At 29.1% G+C, this 19,462-nt stretch overlaps 1 protein-coding gene across 2 annotated transcripts in view; it reads left to right on the top strand.

The window, feature by feature from the left end:
- The window catches only part of LOC120771766 (protein dead ringer), an 82,688-nt gene that overhangs the window by 42,609 nt on the left and 20,617 nt on the right, over window positions 1-19,462 (top strand). For both annotated transcript variants that reach the window (XM_040099950.1, XM_040099951.1), the window contains exon 6: window positions 9,784-9,856. In XM_040099950.1, coding sequence (XP_039955884.1) covers window positions 9,784-9,856 — 73 coding nt within the window. The remainder of the gene's footprint in view (window positions 1-9,783; window positions 9,857-19,462) is intronic.

Below are 19,462 nucleotides of genomic sequence, written 5' to 3'. Positions count from 1 at the left end.
ATCTTTTTATTTCTAATAATAATATTTCTAGCACAAAAAATATAAAAGTATAATTTTAACTACTTTTTCGATGTCTTCGCCTATGTGGTTCCCAATTATTTGAAATTGTAACGTTTTTTTTGTTTTTTTTTTCAAAATACATATATACTACATACAGTTATACATATGTATGTATGTATGTATATAGTATGTCTCCTTATATGGAGTCAATTTTCCATACACCCATTTACTTTCTCTTATCTGACCACCTAAGGCGTTAGAAAGTCGAATAATTTATAAAATTTCGAAAAAGTGCGGAATGAAGTGTTGCCATATGTATCACACATGTATGCTGCGATTCTAGCAAACATAAACTCACAAAAACAAATTGCTTTAGATGTAATATTTCAATATTTTTATAGGATATCTATACGAAATGCAGATTCGGATAAATTTCGAAAACTAATTAATTAGTTGCGGCCACTACAGAAACATATTTTTTGAAATTTGAGTTGAGGCATTGTGTTAATGCAGTCAGATACTTGCATTTAGTCGAAAGTATATTGCCGGTTTCTATTAATAAATATCAAAAAACAAATTAAATGAAAATTGCTTTAAGTCAGCGCTGGCCGTAAATTTAGAAAATAAGCATATAGTACATATGCACATATGTATGTGCATTAGGATGATGCTGAGTGTATCCTTCCTATTATACATACATACGTCTTTAATAAGAGGCACTATAGGATACTTATTAAGTTACCGTTTCTACCCAGTACCACGGATTTTCGAAATCCAGTAAAATAAAACTTAAATGCGGTCCCCAATAGTGTCTTTGCTTATAGAGAAGAGTGCGAAAGGGTTAAGGTAGACAGGGATATCGGAATAAGTTAACTATACGTCTAGGTTCTAACTAGATAAACAAGTGAGAGGTGGTTCTTTTCAGTAAAATAATACACCAGAATCGTGTTCTCACTACCAGAAGCCTTCTTGTTCCGACAAGGAATGTGCTGACGACATGGAATAAATAAAGTTATTCAAGCGTTTTTGACATTACTAAAGTCTTCTATAGCTTCACCAAAGATAGTGAAGGAATTACATAATCGCTTGGTGGATCTAACAGTCTATTTTACGGTAAACCTGCAAAGTATTACAGGACATCCTTTGCAACCGTGAGGTATACGAACTAGCCTACAACCAGCATCCGAAAAAGAGGGAATTTATGTACCTCCGGCTAGTTGTAGATGTTAAATCGACAATATGTTATAGATATAGATGAGTTTCGGTGTAGTCAATTCCTAACTTGCTCAACAAGCAGGAAAACTTGGTAGTTTGAACTTGAGTTCGTAGGGTTAACGTATAAGAATTCCTACCTACAGTTTCAAAATGGATAAATTCGAATTATAAACCCACTCACTCCCCACATGCACATATCACGCCTACTTCCCATATAATATAATTTTAAATTCCATTTGATTTTTTCACTTTCCTGTCTACAAATCAAGAAGCAATTAATATAATGGAATAAAACTATGCACGAATAATACCTTTAAAGTATGCCACCTTACGACCAAAAATTGTCCAAATCCAAATAAAACTGTTCAAGCCCCGAATATTTGGAACTCAGTACCTATGTATGTATGTACATATAGTTGACTTTTTACCGCAAATATCGGTCAACCTGTAAGATATGCAATTCAAGTGCAGACAGTATCCTTAATTGACAATGGTTACGCTGTGTATCAAAAATGGGTTGAATCGGGTCAATGCTCCCCTGAGCCCCTATACTCGTATACCTAATATAAAGATTTTCGAACTTCTAGTTGACTTTATGTTGGATATATCGGTCAATATTTGGGTTATCTCAATGAAAATTAAAGAACATGTTTTTCTCATAAAAGTATATCTTTGTGCCTAAAAGAAATAAAACTGGGCGAAAACTTGATCTTGTCCCCAAATAACTAATATCAGGATTTTCGAACATTCGGCTGACCTTACTCCATATTATTGCTGATTGAATGTGAGGTATCTTAATAATTACCAGGGAACATAGTATGTTGCATGATTTCAGTTACTAGATAAAATCGGGTCGATACTACCCAAACTCCCATATACTACTTATAATAATTTTCGGTTTTCTAGCCTTATTTCTCGGTCAGTGTGTTATATAGAGTATACATACATATGTATATAAAATTTCTTAGGTTCCGATCTTCTAGTTGACATGGCACCTTAAGGTATTTCCCTGGCTTTAATCCTTGCCAGTTGCGAGAGTATGAAATGTGCGGTTGCAGCCGAACTTAGGTTTTCCTTACTTGTTTTATATCAACTTCATGAAAGGCACTGAAATGTAGTAGACCAAAGTGTGGATATATTACTTAATTTCTCTTTAAAAAAAAATATATACCGACTGTTGGCTAGTCGCTGCTCCTAACAAGGCCTCTCTAAATTTGTTTTTATTTTATTTATTCTTGACTAATATAGCAAGAAAAAGGTTTCATTTCGTTTTATAAAATATTCGTGGAATGAAAACAAAAGGCGAAAATCAATTTAGAACCCATATTTATACAAGCATACTACATATTTACCAGTGTGTGTATGCTTTTGTCCTCCTTGGCTACCATAAAGTACAAACTATTTAAATCGCCAGCCAAGAGACATACTAACAACGCTACAGCAACAACAAAATGTAGTGATTATTTTTACAGACAACAATTTCGGCGTCGAAAATATGAATTTAAAGGTGGCCAAACAATGCTCGAGCAAGGGAAATGCAGAAGGACCTACACTGAATATGGCAAAAATAAGGCGAATGGAAAAAAACTGTGAAATCAGAGATTAGTGGTGACGAGTGGCATTGCAGGACTTAGTTCGTTAGTTAGTTGTAATTATATGCATATACCTAAATGTATGTATGTATGTGTGCAAGAGTGCATAATATGCAACGAGAATAAGGCAGCGCAATGCATTTGCGAAGCCTTGAAGGCATTTGCAGCCAAGTGAGTTACTACTTAGATGTAGATGTTGACATACATACATACATATGTATAAATAAGCAGATTTTAATATATGTAAGATATAGTGTATGGATATTTAAAGGTTATTGTTATTGCAATTGCAATGAAATTGATATTTTTGGTAGTGCATTGTTTGCTTGAGCCAAGTAGCCTGCCATTGCACATTGTCTTGCCGCGTCCTTTGCGCCTTGGGTCAGCAATAAATTAATCTCAAGTTGAGTTGTGCTAAGCTGAGCTCGTCGGACCCTTAGATTGTTGTGCTAAAACCCAAATATGCAGTTACTTACATGTGTGTGTGTGTGTTAGTATAAGTGTTTATGTATGTATGTAGTATGGATATGGTCATAAAGTGCATAGAAATTAAAATTTTGTGTAACGGCATGCATTTGCGTGCGTGTATGTGTGTGTGTAGGAGTAATTTTGTTTCCGCCTAGAAGACGGTGTTGTCTTGTCGACTATGATTGCCACTTCCAGGAATTAGAATATTAATTTGAACAGCAGCTTAGAATAGTTATGTGTATGTACATATGTATGTGTACGCATATGTGCGTTTTATATAAATATGTACATATGCATTTATACAGGCATATTTGTATGTAGAGTTCGTATCTATTTAGAGATTGTCAGCGCATTCGTTTATTTAGCGCTATTTCACTCACACATGCTAGCTTGTCGTGCTACTTCGGCTAGGTAGGTGAATAATCAAATCAAACGGGGCCTAAGATTGTCCGCAGCGGTCTTTATATGCAACACAATTTCGGTCTTACATAAAAAAATAAGTATATGCATCTATAGAAATGTATAGATATGTAAAAATAGTATATAAAAATACATGTATAGTATATAAAAATGTATGTAAGTATGTATGTATGTATGTGAGCAACTCTCTATCGCAGCGCATTTTGATTGGTCTATCGCACGATTTTATTACCCTTATATCATCGCACGAATTGGCTCACATGCTGCTCGTTTACCCACAAATAAACTAATGACACACACACATACACATGCATACATGTTTGCACTCGTTCGCACAATTAAAATCGAATAATTCGAATTGAAGAGCAGCAGCGGTCGCAGCTCTCACTGCGTGTCTTCGCCTCTCCCGCAGTCATGCACATATACACACACATACATACACTCATGCAATTGCTTGTGATGCAAACAGGTTTCATTCATTGCTTGATTTCTTCGGCATCTTTGGCGTCGCAGTCGCAGTCGTCGCAGTCGCAGTCGTCGCGTCCGTTAGCTGCGGCTGCAGCGCTGTGTCCGCCTTTGCCGTGGGCTGTGCGCCGCTGGCCTTCCTTCATTTTTATTGCTTATGCATGCCGCATTATCAGGTCATTTTCCAGAAGTGTCGCTCTTTACCGCTTCTATATATCTTTATATATTCATGAATATGCATGCGTGTGTTTGTGTGTGCAGCCATTCAACCATTTTCGGCGTTTGATGTCCCTCACTTAGATATTTCGATGAATGGTCTGCGCGCTGTATTGATCTGCCTACATGCCTTCTTTGCGTCTTCTTTTCGTACGTGTGAGTGTATGTGTGGATTTATTGCTGTAATTGTGTTTGTCTTCTGCCTGCTTGTTTGCGTGGCTGTGTGCGTTTATGATTGTTATTTTATAATGTGCATCTTGCAGTGCATTCAGTTGATTGACGACCTTTGATATCGCAGCATCGTCATCGCAATCACTCGTGTGATTTCGTGTGTATATCAAAACTCATCAATTTGTCGCTTTAATTCGATTTGATAGATTTTACACGGTAGCACGGACAGTCGGAAAGTGGGAATCGAGGCGAACACTTCGTGAATGCTGGCTTCCTCGGTTTTTATTAGTGTGTGTTAATGTGTTCATAATATTAGTTGATGAGTACATTTATAGCAAATTAAGACAAATCTTGAAATTCAAGTGCGGTTCATAGACAGAATTTTCAAATAATTTTGGTGCAGTGTTAATTGACATTAAAAATAAATAATTTAATAATAATAAATTTGTGTGTTTGTAAGTGACAAGCTATTAGCACAGATAGTTTAAAAAATTTATAAACCAAAAATAAAACAATTTTGTGAAAAATAATTAAAAAAGAAATTTTGAACAAAATAATTATAAAAAACAATTTATCAAGCGTCTAACGGCAGTAGCACGTGCTTGTTTGTGTATGTGTTTAGCAGTGTAGAGCAAAGTCTTAACAAAGTTTGCTTGATTGTTTATGAAACCCAACAAAATGCTGATTTCAGAGGATCAAATACAAGAGGTAAATTTTATAGCGGACCAAGTATTTTAATTTTTTAATTAAAAAATTTTATAATTATAAATAAATCAATTCTTAATCAATAAAATGTTGAAAAAATTTTGTAATCAAATTTTTGTAATTTTTTTATGATTGTAAAATTTTTATGATTAAAATCAACTTTGTAAATTTTTCAATTTCAATTTTATACATTTTTTAAATCAAATTGTAAATTTTGTAATTTTGTGATTTTATAATTAAAATCAATTTTGTGATTTTATAATTAAAATCATAAAATTTAAATTTCTTAATTAAATTTTGTAATTTTCATAATTAATATTAAAATCAATTTTGTAAATTCTTTTAAAATTAATATTAATAATCAATTTTGTAAATTTTTTCAAATAAAATTTTGTAAAATTTCCTTTATTATAATTAAAATAATTATGTTACATTTTTATAATTGAAATTTCGTAAAATTCGTATTAGTGAAAAGTCGAAAAATTGCAGTTTTAATCCAAATTATAACGTGTAATGAAATGCACATAAAAGCAAATCAAAGCTGAGAGGTAACTGTTTTTCATGATAGCTACAAAGCTGGGCATTCGTATATGGAAAAGTACAGGCAAACGATGCCTTAACCCTTAAATACAACTTCTAAACTTTTAATTTTCGGGTTTAAATTCGGTACTCTAATGATTGAAGCCAGTAAAGAAGAAGAAGCATATTTTTTATTTTTTAATTAAATTAAAAAATTCAGAACTAGTTTTACGAAATAGGTTCGTTTATGGAAATTCATGATGAGGTTTAAAAATTCACTACTAATTTTACAAAACTAAAATATAAAAAATTAAGTCTTTAGAAAAAGAATAAAATTTCTGATGTAAGGAAAGTTATAAAAAATATCATATTAGCTCGTTTTCAGCTTGAAAATATTATATCTTCAACCTTTACTTTTCGTGAAATTTTTAGAATCTTGACTTACCTTAGCGGCCTTGAAGAGTTTAGGTAGTCTTGTTTTTCATAAAGTGCGTGTGTATGTGCACTTAGTACCGTACCTGTGTATGAAAGATGAAAAACGAAGAAGAGAGAATTATTAGATTATTAGAAGGAGAACTATTAAAGCATAACATACAGTTACACACCATTGTCTGTATATGCTTTAAGATGTACCAAAATCGCTCATAAAATAAAAATTTGAAGAGTCATAAAATAATATTAAATAATCATCAAATAAATTTTTATATTGATAATTTTCTTCAAAAAATAAACTTATTTATGTTTCAAAACACATTGTTTCGAAAACTAAAACTACAAATCGTAGTACAAATGTTTTCCGTAAGAGTTTTAAAATAAAATTCAAAAAATGTACCAAAAACTAAAAAAATAAAAAATATAGCGTTTTCTGTTTCTATGTTCTCACTTAGACGGCTGTAAACTGTATTAGTTAATAAAATATGAAGGAAGCGGATAACAGAATAGCAAAGAAAAATTTGTGGAGGCCGTAAATCATATTTCCTCTTACTCTCACTAAAAGAGCCAAAAAATAATACAAATACAAAATTAAGTATGTACATATGTACATATATATATACAGAGATATTGTTTTCAATATTTAAGTAAAAATTTTTTTAATCCTTTGTCTTTATGACTATTGGTTACAACACGATTTTATGAATCTTCAGTATATACCAACTATCTTTACCTACTCTCTCCTAATTTCATTAAATTGTAACAGCTATTTTTATAAAAATATTCCTGTAGCTTCAATATATTCAGAAATTATTCACAACGCTTAAAAATAATATAGAAAAATTTATATTTGGAATTTTGAAATTTAAAAGTAATTATTATACCATAAATATCAATGCAAAAAAATATTGCGCAATAAATTAAAAAAATATGTATATAGTATATTATAATAAAATGTAATTATAAGAATGTATATTATAATTTTTTTTTAACATTTATTGTGCAAGTTTATTTAAAATATTGCACAATAATTTAAAAAAAATATTTGTTATAATAATAAAATGTAAATGTATATGTATGTATATAATTATAATTTATTTTTTTGAAAATTTATTGTGCAATAATTTATTGTATTGGTATTTGTGGCAATTAAAACCTCAATATTTTATATAATTGTAATATGTATGTACATACATGTTTTTATTTTTGAAAATTTATTGCGCAATATTTTATTGCTTGCTGGCAAATATATAACGACGTTACACCGTCGGCAAATTTAATAATTTTCTAAATTTATAAAGCAATGTCACTAGTTACACATTCAATTTAGCTGCCGTCGGCTTTTGGCAAGACAATATGTATACCATATGATTTCTTAGAAAAAAAGCTTAAACTTAATTGTCATAAGCATAATTCTTTAAATATTGTTTTTAAGCGTCTTCCAATTAAATTACCATTTTTTATATTTTTAAATAAAAGTAATCTAATTTTACGGCATTTAATATACTTTAATAATCAGTGATTACAATTTTTTCAAAATTTTGAATTCTCTTGATAATTTGGCCGATCTAGAGGAGCACCCAGGAAAAGTGCGATGAGGAAGCATTTGTTACTAAAAATCGTATCAAATCCAAAACCCCCCAAAAAAACCCATAAAAAGTATAACAATAGATGAATATAGGTAAAAATGTGGAAGAACGGTTTCCCAAGGAAAAGAATAGATTTTGGGAAAAAGTTTGCACTTCAGAGTGCGTTAAAAATCGAATTTTATATCACAATTCTTATTTCTACGATTATAATCTGAAAGTACAAACATATCCAAGATGGTCGTGTGAAATTTTCAAGTTGATCGATGCAGCGGTTTCGGAGAAATTTTCTTCACGGACTCTGAAAACAGTGTCTACACAGAAACTCACTATACTAAGTTGAAAATTCTTACAAATATATACATATGTACATATGTATGCTCCTATCTCCGAAACTATTTGCCAGATGATTTTAGACAATTCGGTGAATATTTTCAATATCTAATCATTCGTTATATAATATATGAGAAATTCGTTTTTTGAAATGCAAAAATATACACTTTTGAAACATCTTAATATTCCAAAAAATTAAAAATATTTCAAAACGTTAATCACTTATTTTTTAAATCTTATTTCCCAATTCTTATTTGCCGTTAGATAATAACTTTATTTTATTCCTCAAATTTATCAACTCCCTTCACATTTTCGAATTTTTATTTCTCTTCGATTCTTATACTTTATTCTTATACTCTAATAGTAATTACTCTGGGTTTCCTCTCACACTCTTATGCTGTTCTCACTAATTAGGCGCATGTTATTTATAACGCCTCTCTTGCCCCACAAAATGTCAAGCTAATAATGATTACAAGATTATTACTGCTTGAATGCCGACATTTCGGTAGCGCTTACATGTCTATACAAAACCTAATGGGCCCCTCCAATACGCGATATGCAACAGCACAGGTATGAAATGCAACAAAACATCCATGCAATGCAACAACAAACGCTTGAGTACAGCAATCAATAAACTTTTGTTTGTTCGCACATTTTTTTCCGCCACTTCAAATTCTATCACAATATTGGGCAATCATAGAGTACAAATACAAACACATATATGAAAAGATGATAGGTGTTCCGGCTACCCCAAAGGATATTGGAAATGTTAAATAAATGAAAAAAAACAAGAAACGATGAATGGAAGAATGAAAGGCGAACACATAGGTGAGGGGCTCTTGCGTGTTATGGCGGAAAATTTCAAAAAAAAAAGTTGCCCAACCATTTACCAAGGCTTGCGCTCCTGCAGGGATGCTTCGGATATACAGGGGAGATTATAAGAGCGGCGAGGAACACACAAGGGCAATTGGATTTCAGATAAGGAAGGTCACGTGCGCTTGCAGATTGTTGTTCTTGTTTGATCGCATTGTTGTTGTAACCTTTTTCCACTCTTTGCGCATTATCACAGCATTTGCTTTCATATTTCCTTGTTTCTGTTGCTATTGGGGTTGACGGATTGGCTGGCTGGTCGGTTGTAAGCAACACCTCAGGTGTGGCTGCTTAGGTGCACGAGGCACGGAGATCCTGGTATAAAATTTTTTAAATGAAAATTCGATTGAGTTGGCTGGCAGCACAAGCCAAAAAAGGCGTGAACGTTATTGTTGTTAAGTTGGTACTTGCAACTTGTAGCAAATAGGGGTAGCATGCAATATTTATACCCCCTGCGCGCTTGAGGCACCTTTTTATTCACATACATACATATGTATGTATATAATACGTATGGTATTCTAACTGTTCGTTAATGCGCATTACATTGGCGATGAGTGTGTGCGCCTCTGCGGTATTTTGCGGTGCCAAGTAGAGTTCATTGTTGTGCCCCCTCTTGATGTGCTAATTTTGACCTTTGAGGTCAAGATGATATTTAACGCTTGTTTTTGCCGTGTCGTCATTTGCTTTTGTTGATTGCTACTTTTTTTACAGCCCTTTTATAATCTGTCCTTGCACAATACAAGTCATTTATAATTCATTACTTTTCTTTTTGCTTCTTTTTCTATTTGCAGCTTTACGAGATCAACGATGATCCGAAAAGAAAAGAATTTCTGGATGACTTATTTTCATTCATGCAAAAGAGAGGTGAGTACAGATTACACATTCCTTCGATTATAATCTGGTTTACGATATTACAATGTAAGGTATGTTAATGAGGCGCTATTGATTTTAGGGAACAATGAAGAATTAACGAAAAATATTTAAAAAGAAGTATTGATTAGAAAAATGAGAATTATGCACAAAATAAAAATTAAAATATGAAATATATAGGATATATGCATACAATTTTATGCAAATGAAGTCTGCGGTCGCTTCGAAACATAGTTATCGGATCCAATGTGGGCAGCTCACATATGATGTGTTAGAAATCAATAATATTAAAATGGGGGTATTTTTTTTAAATAAGAAATTGATTCATAATTGAATAAAATAGAACAAAATAATTTTAAAAAGTTCTAAAATACAGAAAGAGATAAGAAAAAAATTAAAATTAAAAATTTATCCAATAATAGAGATAAAAATGAAAGGGAACGCCAAAAGTTTGAGAATACTAAAAATATCGTGAATACATAAAAAATATAAGAAAATAAATAAAATAATTAAAATAAAAATAAAATAATAAATACAAATAAAATAAATAAATAAAAACATAAGAAATAAAATAAACAATTTTAAAAATGAAATTTTCGTTTATTACTGAAAACAATTAAAAATAAAATCCAAAAAGTAAAAAAAAAATCTTAACAAATTCGAATGTGCAAAAAAAATAAATTTTATGCAATTAAGGTATAAAAATTTTAAAAAATATATAAAAATTTAACTTAATATTTTTATATAAAAATCTTCTTTAAATTTGTTAAAAAAAATACATTAATTAAAAAAAATATTAAAAAAATCGAAAGTGCGAAAAACTAAAAATTTAAAAATACAAAAAACTCGAAAATTCAAAATAAAATAAGATTTTAGTTAATTAAAATGAAAACTTGATTTATGATTGGAAAAAATTAAAATGAAATTCAAAAATTACTCAAAATTAATTATAAGTTTAAAAATAAAAACAAATCATAAAAATTGAAAAATACAAAATATTCGAAAATTCGAAATAAAATCGAAAATTCATAAATAAAATAATAATTCATAAATAAAATAATATTTTATTTTTAAATATGAGAACTTGATTTATAATTGGGAAAAATAAAAAAATAATTAAAATTAAAATTTTTTTATAAAACCATTTATCCAATAAAAATCGTTTATAGAAACTTATTTATAAAAAATTTAAAATGCGCTAAAATTAAAAATATGCAATTACCTTTTAAATATATAAAAATTAAATTTGCTTCTTCTTAGTTGTTTTTTTTTCAATTTTTTTAAACAAATAATTAGAAAATTATTAGAAAATGCAATAACAACAGTTTCTATTAAACAAAAACATAAATGAAAATAAAAAAATAAAAAATTAATAGTAGTATAAAAAACTATAACAAAAATAATAAAAAATATATAAATAAATAAATATAGCAATAAAAAAATAAATAATATAAAAAAAGAACTACAAACAAAAAAAAATATTTAAAAAAATAATACAATTAAATAAAATAATAACAAAAATCGATGATTAAAAAATTAAATCAAAAAATACAAAAATAATCATGAAAAACTAAAAAATTAATATAAAAAATAATAATAATAAAAAAATAAAAAACTAAAAATTATAAATAATAAATAATATTAATAAATATAATAGTAAAAAAATGAATATATTAGTAAAGCAAAAAACGTTTAAAAAATAAAATAATAATTAAAAACTGTATTACAAGAAAAAAAACTAATTAAAAAGAGATTAGAATAATAATCAAAAATAATAAAATAATCATGAAAAAATAGATAACTTCAATAAATAAAAAAACAATTTTTTTAATAACATACAAGTAGATTTGATCGGTTGTTTGGAGGATGGCGTGTTGGACACTTCTATTCCATTGTCCAACTTTCGCTAGAAATAGGCTTCGGCGAAGCAGAATTAGAGCACTCAACCAAGTTGTGGCTGGCTCAAAGGGACTGGTCGATTTACGAGGGTCTTATTGATTCATAATCAAGAGGTGGTGGTAGGACAAAATACCCGAAAATATTCTTAAAAATTTGTAACATTTTTTGTTTGGTTAACTAATTTGTTCCAATAGGCGAGTTTCTGCAAAATTTTTTATAGATATTTTTATGTCAATTTATTTTTACACATATTTTCGTCTACGATTTAAAATATTTAAATACAAACCTTTTTAATTTCCATATCCTACATTTTATATTTCTTAATTATATTCCCGCTAGTAAAAAATAATTTTCAAAGTCACATCAAGAAGATTGTCTCACTAATTTAAAATTCAATTCAAAAAATATAATTATTTCATCAGCTGACCGCAATATCACCCACATTATTAGATATAATATACTCCTAAGCATACGAAAAAAGTGTAGACGCTTCCACTCTCAAGCAGTGATTGACATATTTCAATTAAAAACCACCACACACACACGGCAGCGTTGATGATTTTCCTTTAATTATTTCTATTTTCTGAAAATATCAAATTGATTTTGTTTCATGAGATACAACAAAAAAAACTTCATGCATGCAACAGACACATCCAAGTCAGACCGTTGATGGTTGTACATACATACATATGTGTGAATGAGTTTGAATGTGTGCATCGCGCTTGTTTGTTATTTTAGTGAAATTTTCCTGTGAATTCTCGCGCTCATAATCAATCAACGCAAATTGTACGGCTATGCGCCACCAACAACAGCAGGGCGATCTTTCTTCTAGTCACGGCATTCCGACTGACTGTCTGGCACTCATTTAGCCGCTCCACGCTCCCCGCAGTTCGAACTGCTTAGCACCCTCCCGCATTTGTAAAGGATTTCTTATTGCCGTTGCTGTTGTTGTGCAGCGCCTAGTAAGGTGTCTGGTGTGTTCGGTTTCGGATGGCAATCGGCGAGCGGCGGAGCGAATTTTCAACGTCACAGTTTTCAATGGCTGTGAAAGTATGTCGGATTGACTGCTCCCTAGCGTCTCGAGCATCAACTATCTATTGGCGCAAGTAGTTGGGTGTCTTTTTGATTTTCTATTTACTAGTTTGACGGATATGGCGGGTTCCATATACTTAGTCACTAACTCGGCGTTGTGCTCCTTGCTTTCAAGGCGTCACAATAACGTCAAGTTGCCGTCACTGAACTTTGTGACAGATTAAAATCCATTAAGTTGTCATGTCAAAACCGAAAAAAGTGAAATGAAAAATTTTATTTCGAACACATTTGTATTATGTTAATGTGTCTGTGTAGGGACGTAAACTATGTTTATGTTCACATGTAGTATGGTATGTGCCATAGAGCGAGGATGTGGCTGAGGTGTATACAGGAATGAATTCAGCTGTGCTTTTTGTGTATGATATGTAATTTGTCTTTTAAATATATGTTGATAGGTTAAGTTATGTTATGTTACGTTAAGATAAGTAAGGTTAAGTTAAGTTAGATAGTTATCTTGTGTTATATTTAATTTATTGTTATGCTAAGTTACATTATGTTACGTTAAGTTCAGTTAGATGAAGTGGTGTTATATTATATTTTTTGTTAAGTTACGCTATGTTACGTTCAGTTAAGTTACGTTACGTTAAGTGAAGTTAAGTATGCTATGTTAAGTGATGTTAAGGTAAGCTAAGTTAGATTAAATTAGGCTATGTTATATTATATTATTTATGCTATGTTATGTCGTGTTGTGCTACACTATGGATTGCAACTTAACCTACCATTTATATTCTTTTTTTTTTTAAATTAATTAATTTATTTTAAATCTTATTTTTCAAAGCATACATACATATTTATTTCTGACATTTTCATCCTTAAAAATCCTTAAATTAATTTATTATATTACATAATTAACTTATCTACAAGTATTACTATCGTAAATGCATTTTGCCACATAAATAAAATTAATTCAATTAAAAAATACCTTTTCAACTTACAAGCGAACACTTTGCTAACACATGTCTCAACCTGAAGCAACAACCTCAAGCAACAACCTCACTCAACTAATTTAATAATGTCTTACAGTCTCGACAGTTCCTCCTTCAATATATAAATTTTGCTGCCATATTTTATAGCAGCAAAATAAGTGCGCATAAGTCCATACAACTGAAAATATATGTATGTATGTAGCTGCATATCTTGCATTTATAAATATACAAATAATATTAAAATATTATTTTTCACCGGCGACGCGACATTCATAGTTTCTTCAAGAAGAAAAAAAATATCACACATCGTAAATGAAAGCCTACAAGTGCGTCCGCTGCACACGGCCACTGAGCAGGTTTAGGTTTCCGTCATTTAGTCAATGCACTCACGCCAGCAGGGGTGTTAGAATAGAGCAAAAAACAATTATGTGTACAGTAGTGTGCAAAATTTGAACAATTTTTTTGTTAGCAGTTAAAATTTGTTTTGTGTTTTTTTATATTTTTATTTTATTATATCTTAATACATTATTGTTACGATTTTTTTCAATTAATTTTTTTTTAATTTTTAATTTTTTGTTTTTTTTTTTTTATTTTTTTTTTTTTTTTAATTTATTTTTTTATATTTTTTATTTTATTTTTTTATATTTTTTTATATTTTTCCATATTTTTTCATATTTATTTTCATATATTTTTATAATTTTTTATATACATATGTATGTATGTAAATTTTCACCTTTTGTTTAAATTTAGAAATGTGTTTTAAATTTTAGTTGTTGTTTTGTGATTTTTTTTTTTAAATAATATATTTTAATAATTTTTTAATTTTTTTTTATTTTTTATGTTTATTATGTTTATTATTTTTATATTGTTATGTTTTTATATTTTGATATAGATTTTATTTTAATTATTTATTTTACTAAATATATTTATTTGTATTAATTTATCATATTTGTTGGTGTAATAAACAATTTATATGTATTTAGAAAACATGTAAATCACAAATAATTATAATTAAAAGAAAAAATAGTAACATACATATTTTTATTTGACTCATTGTAAAATTTTAATTCGTTATTTTTATTAATTGTTAAACTATTTTTAATTAACTTTTTTACTGTAATTTTTTTACTTTGACAGTCGTTCAATTGCTTTTTGTTGAGTTTTTAATGTTTTGTTTATATCATTGTTTATTAATATTTTTTTACTATTTCTTCCATATAGTTTTTATATTTAATTAATATCTTTTTATTATGGCATTTGAAATTTTATTTTTTTATTTATTATTTTTAATTTTTTTTATTATTAATTATTGTTTTTTAATTATTATTATTATTATTTTTTTTATTATTGTTGAGTACTGTTTGATTATCTAACTTTTATTTAATTTTAATTATATTTTCATTTTATATTATTGTTTAATTTTTTAGATTATTATTGATTTTTTTTATTTTATTATTATTTAAATATTTTCATATACATTTTTTACTTTACATTTTTATATTAAAATTTTTTTTTAACTATACATATCTATTATTTAATTATTGTTTGGCTTTTAAGAATTTATATTGAAATTCCTTTTTATTTCAATTATTTATTTAATAGTTTTTTATTTTTTTTATATTTATTTCATATATTTTTTTTTACTTTTATTTATATATTTTTTAAATTTATTTTATTTTTTTAAATTTTTTATTTTATATTTTATACTTAATTTTTATTATTTATTTTTTTCAACTTATTATTGTTATTTTATTTCGTTTTATTTTTGATTTTGTCTACCAAATAAATTTTATATCATCATAATTAAAAGAAAATACTGCCTATATTTTGCACATTACTGTACATATAATTTCCACCAAGCATAAGTCCACCTTCCTTTCAATTGTAAAACGGCAAGAAAACATTTAACTTGACACTGCTGTTGGTTGTTACACACAACAACAACAAAGCAAGACATTGCAGCCAAAAGCAAAATAAAAATATTTCATTACAATTTTAATACATGTTTGTAAGTATTTAAGTATTGCTATGTACGTGTGTGGTTATTTAATATTTTAGCATTTTCGCTATTTTTGTCTGCACTTCGCTTTTGTCTATGTTTGTTTTACACTTTTTCGCATTACATTTTTCGCGTGCTTACAAATATACATACATACACATACAAACATATGCATTTTCATAAATATAACAGTGCATGCGTATGTATGTAACAGCAATTTTGAAGAATGCATTTAATTTGTTTGTGTTTACATTGCAAAAGCCAACGACAACGTCAACAAGCACTATGACTGCAACAACAACAACCACAATATAAAAATAACAACAACTACAATTACTTACTGTGCAGCATGTTATAATAAAAAACAGCAACAACAACAATTTTCGCAAAGTTACACGTGCTTACACACAGACACGTGTAAATGTGCAAAACAAGTCGAGAACTAGAAGAAGAACAAGACAAGCAAGGGAGACTGAACAAATTATGAAAAAACAACAACACAAACAAATCGAAACCCAGAAATATTATATTGCTAATGAATTTACATTTACACATACATACATACATCATACAAGTGCATCACTGGCCACCGCTTCGGCCGCCATAATGCACCGCTGAGGGCCTGCAGACCGAAGGCGGGTCAGGCCAACGGTACGCGCGCCTGGACATTTATTTCATTAATATCGCAAAAATGGCATTTGGTTACGTTTTACGCTTACGTATTAGTCACACGCACATGCCCACCAACACATACACACACAGACGCCGGCGTACACAGGTGTGCTCGCGGCCAACGGCTGTCCAGCGCCTGTTAAGGGACTGAGTCGTGGTGGTGGGGGTTAGGAGGCACACGAGGTGGCTGGCAGCAGCGCTAGACCAAGACCAAGCTGTAAACCGAAGCCAATAACAACAACAACAGCACTTAGTAAATGACAGGCAGTGCATGTTTGGCCGCCCAGCTGCGGCGAAGTGGGCCAGCTGCCCGAAGGACTTGCCGCAACGCGTCCATGCGTGTGTCCATGTGTATATACGTCTGTGTATGTGTTTGTGTGCTTGTGGGGAACAAGGTGGAGCATGCGACCATTCAACGGTGTTTAGCGTTTTAATGTTTGCCATTTAATGTTTCGGCTGTCGTCGCGATTTGTTTTCGATTTTTGTTGTTGTTGTTGTTTTTTCACTACGCTTGAGTTGACTTGAGTTGGTTGGCCGGCTGGGTGGGTCGCTTGATTGGCGACTTGCGCAACAGCAACAACAACAACGCACACATAGATGATATGAGCACCAGCAGAGGCCAGAAAACAGTTGGATGGCCAATATGTGTATGTGTGTATGTATACATATTTACATACATATATGCATGTATGTAGATGTGTTTGTGTCTACGCGGCGCACTCACCTGATAAGGAGGCGCAACTTCAGCGCTATAATGTAAGGAACATAAATTTCTGCATTTGCAACCTATCACACACACACACACACATATGTATATACACTTGTGTTGTAGGCATGTATGCGTCATTTTGTGGCACGGCATGTCTGTCAGTCGGGAATTTAAATGCGGAATTTTATGTGTTTGCACACCGTCACAGTCGATAAAAAATCGCATTCGACATTCGACGGACGAGACGGACCAGCGAGTAGTTGACTGACTGCTCGCAAGAAGAAGAGCAACGGTTGGACGGTTGGTTTGGGTGACTTCGCCAATACCATGTGTATATCATACATATATATATGTATGTGTGTGTATGCGAGCGTGTCCAAGTGCATGTAAATATGCTCATCGGCATCGGCATTAATCGAAAACGTTAATGTTTTTCGTACGGATATTAAACGCTCTTAACCACAAGCATAACAACAACATTAATGGCGACAGCAAATACAACAGCGACAACAACAACATTAATAGTTTTAAAGATATTAATAAGAGTAGCAGAAATATATGTAGCTGCGCCTGGGCAGCTTCCCATATGCGTGTAGCCGCTTTGTAAGCGCGCAAAGTGAGAACAAAAGCGATAAACTTTATTATTAAAACTTATTTACATATTTCGCCGTGTGTTACACTTTTTGACGGCACTTGGCCAAATCGGCGTGTTTTTACGTGCAGATATGTATGTATGTGCATACATATATAGGTTTATATGTATTTATGTATGTTTGCGTTTAGGCATATTTTATGAATGTAGCCTACACCTGTAGCTATTAACATTACATGATTTCATGCGGTTAAATAACGAAATTAAAATTGAGAGGATGCTGAGAGAAAAAATATAATACATTTCATAAAAAATTAAAATTGTTGTAAATATTAATAAAAAAATTACTTCATAAACAAAAGAAAAGAATTAAAATTATTAAAAAAAATTATAAAAATTAAAATTATTAAAATATATAAAAAATGAAACAAAAATTATTAAAATTATAAAATTAAAATTAAACAAAAATTATAAAAATTGAAAAAAATTTAAAAATATTATAAATTGAAATTATATGAAAAAATAAAATTATTTAAAAAAATTAAAATTAAAAAAATATAAAAAATTATAAAAAATAATATTGTAAATAAACTATAAAAATTAAAAAAAAAAATGTACAATCACATATTTTCAAAGAATATTAGTTTTATTGAATTAAAGTTAAAAATTATAATAAATTATAAAAACATTATAAAAATTAGATAAAGAAGATGATTAAAATTAATTCAGATACAAGTTTTATTTATTTTTTGTGCAAGAACACGTATGTTTTTGTAAATTCTCTTCATTAAATTCAATTAAAACTGATAAAAAATTAAAATTAAAAACAAAATTTAAGTAAATAAAAATTAAAAAATTATAAAAATAATATTGTTATTTAATTATAAAAATTTAAATATTTTTTTTAAAGAATTGTATTAAATTATTAAAAACACGTATGTTTTTGTGAATTTTCCTTATTAAAATAAACTGTACTAATAACTTGGTGTGGGATCATCTGAAATCAAAAAGTCAAGGATCGTTCGTTAGCAAATAATTTGCACCAGATAACATCCAGAGATTCAAAACTTTTTTCTTGTTTTTTTAAGTAAAAATGCGATTTTTTCCAAAATTTATTATTGTAAAATGAAAAATACTGAGAAATACTAAGAAATTTCAAACAATATTACGTAGATATTCTGCTTAAAAACAGCAACAAAAAAATTTAGAACCTTTCCCGTAATACAAAAATATATGGTAAAATTTAATATATATTTTTTTATTTAAAAAATTAATAATAATTTAAAAAATTAATTATTAATTTATCAAAGTATATTCGACTATATTTTTTGTTTGAACTTTTGCTCATTCAGTGTATTTTTTATACGCATTTACATACATAAATTTTTATAAGCGATAAATTTTTAAGTAAGCCTTAATTAAAAAGTATAATTATTAAAAGTACAAAATTAAAAGAAATTCATAGTTACATAAAATTTTTAATGAAAAAATTAGAAAAGTGAAATTGAATAAAGTTCAATTAAAGTTAATTAATTTTTTTTATAGAAAAAGTTCAAACCCTTCTTACTTGCTCCAGCTTTGTTTGCTTAAATAAGGATTAACTAAAAACATAATAAATTTAATTAAATCTAATTAAAAGAAATATTCATTAAAAAAATTTAATTATAAAAACTATTTGAATATAAAGATCGAAAAAATAATTAAGAAAAAT

The sequence above is a fragment of the Bactrocera tryoni genome, chromosome 3 (assembly GCF_016617805.1).
Source record: "Bactrocera tryoni isolate S06 chromosome 3, CSIRO_BtryS06_freeze2, whole genome shotgun sequence".
Taxonomy (NCBI): domain Eukaryota; kingdom Metazoa; phylum Arthropoda; class Insecta; order Diptera; family Tephritidae; genus Bactrocera; species Bactrocera tryoni.
Note: the sequence above shows the minus strand (reverse complement) of the source record. Positions and strands in the feature narration are given on the sequence as shown.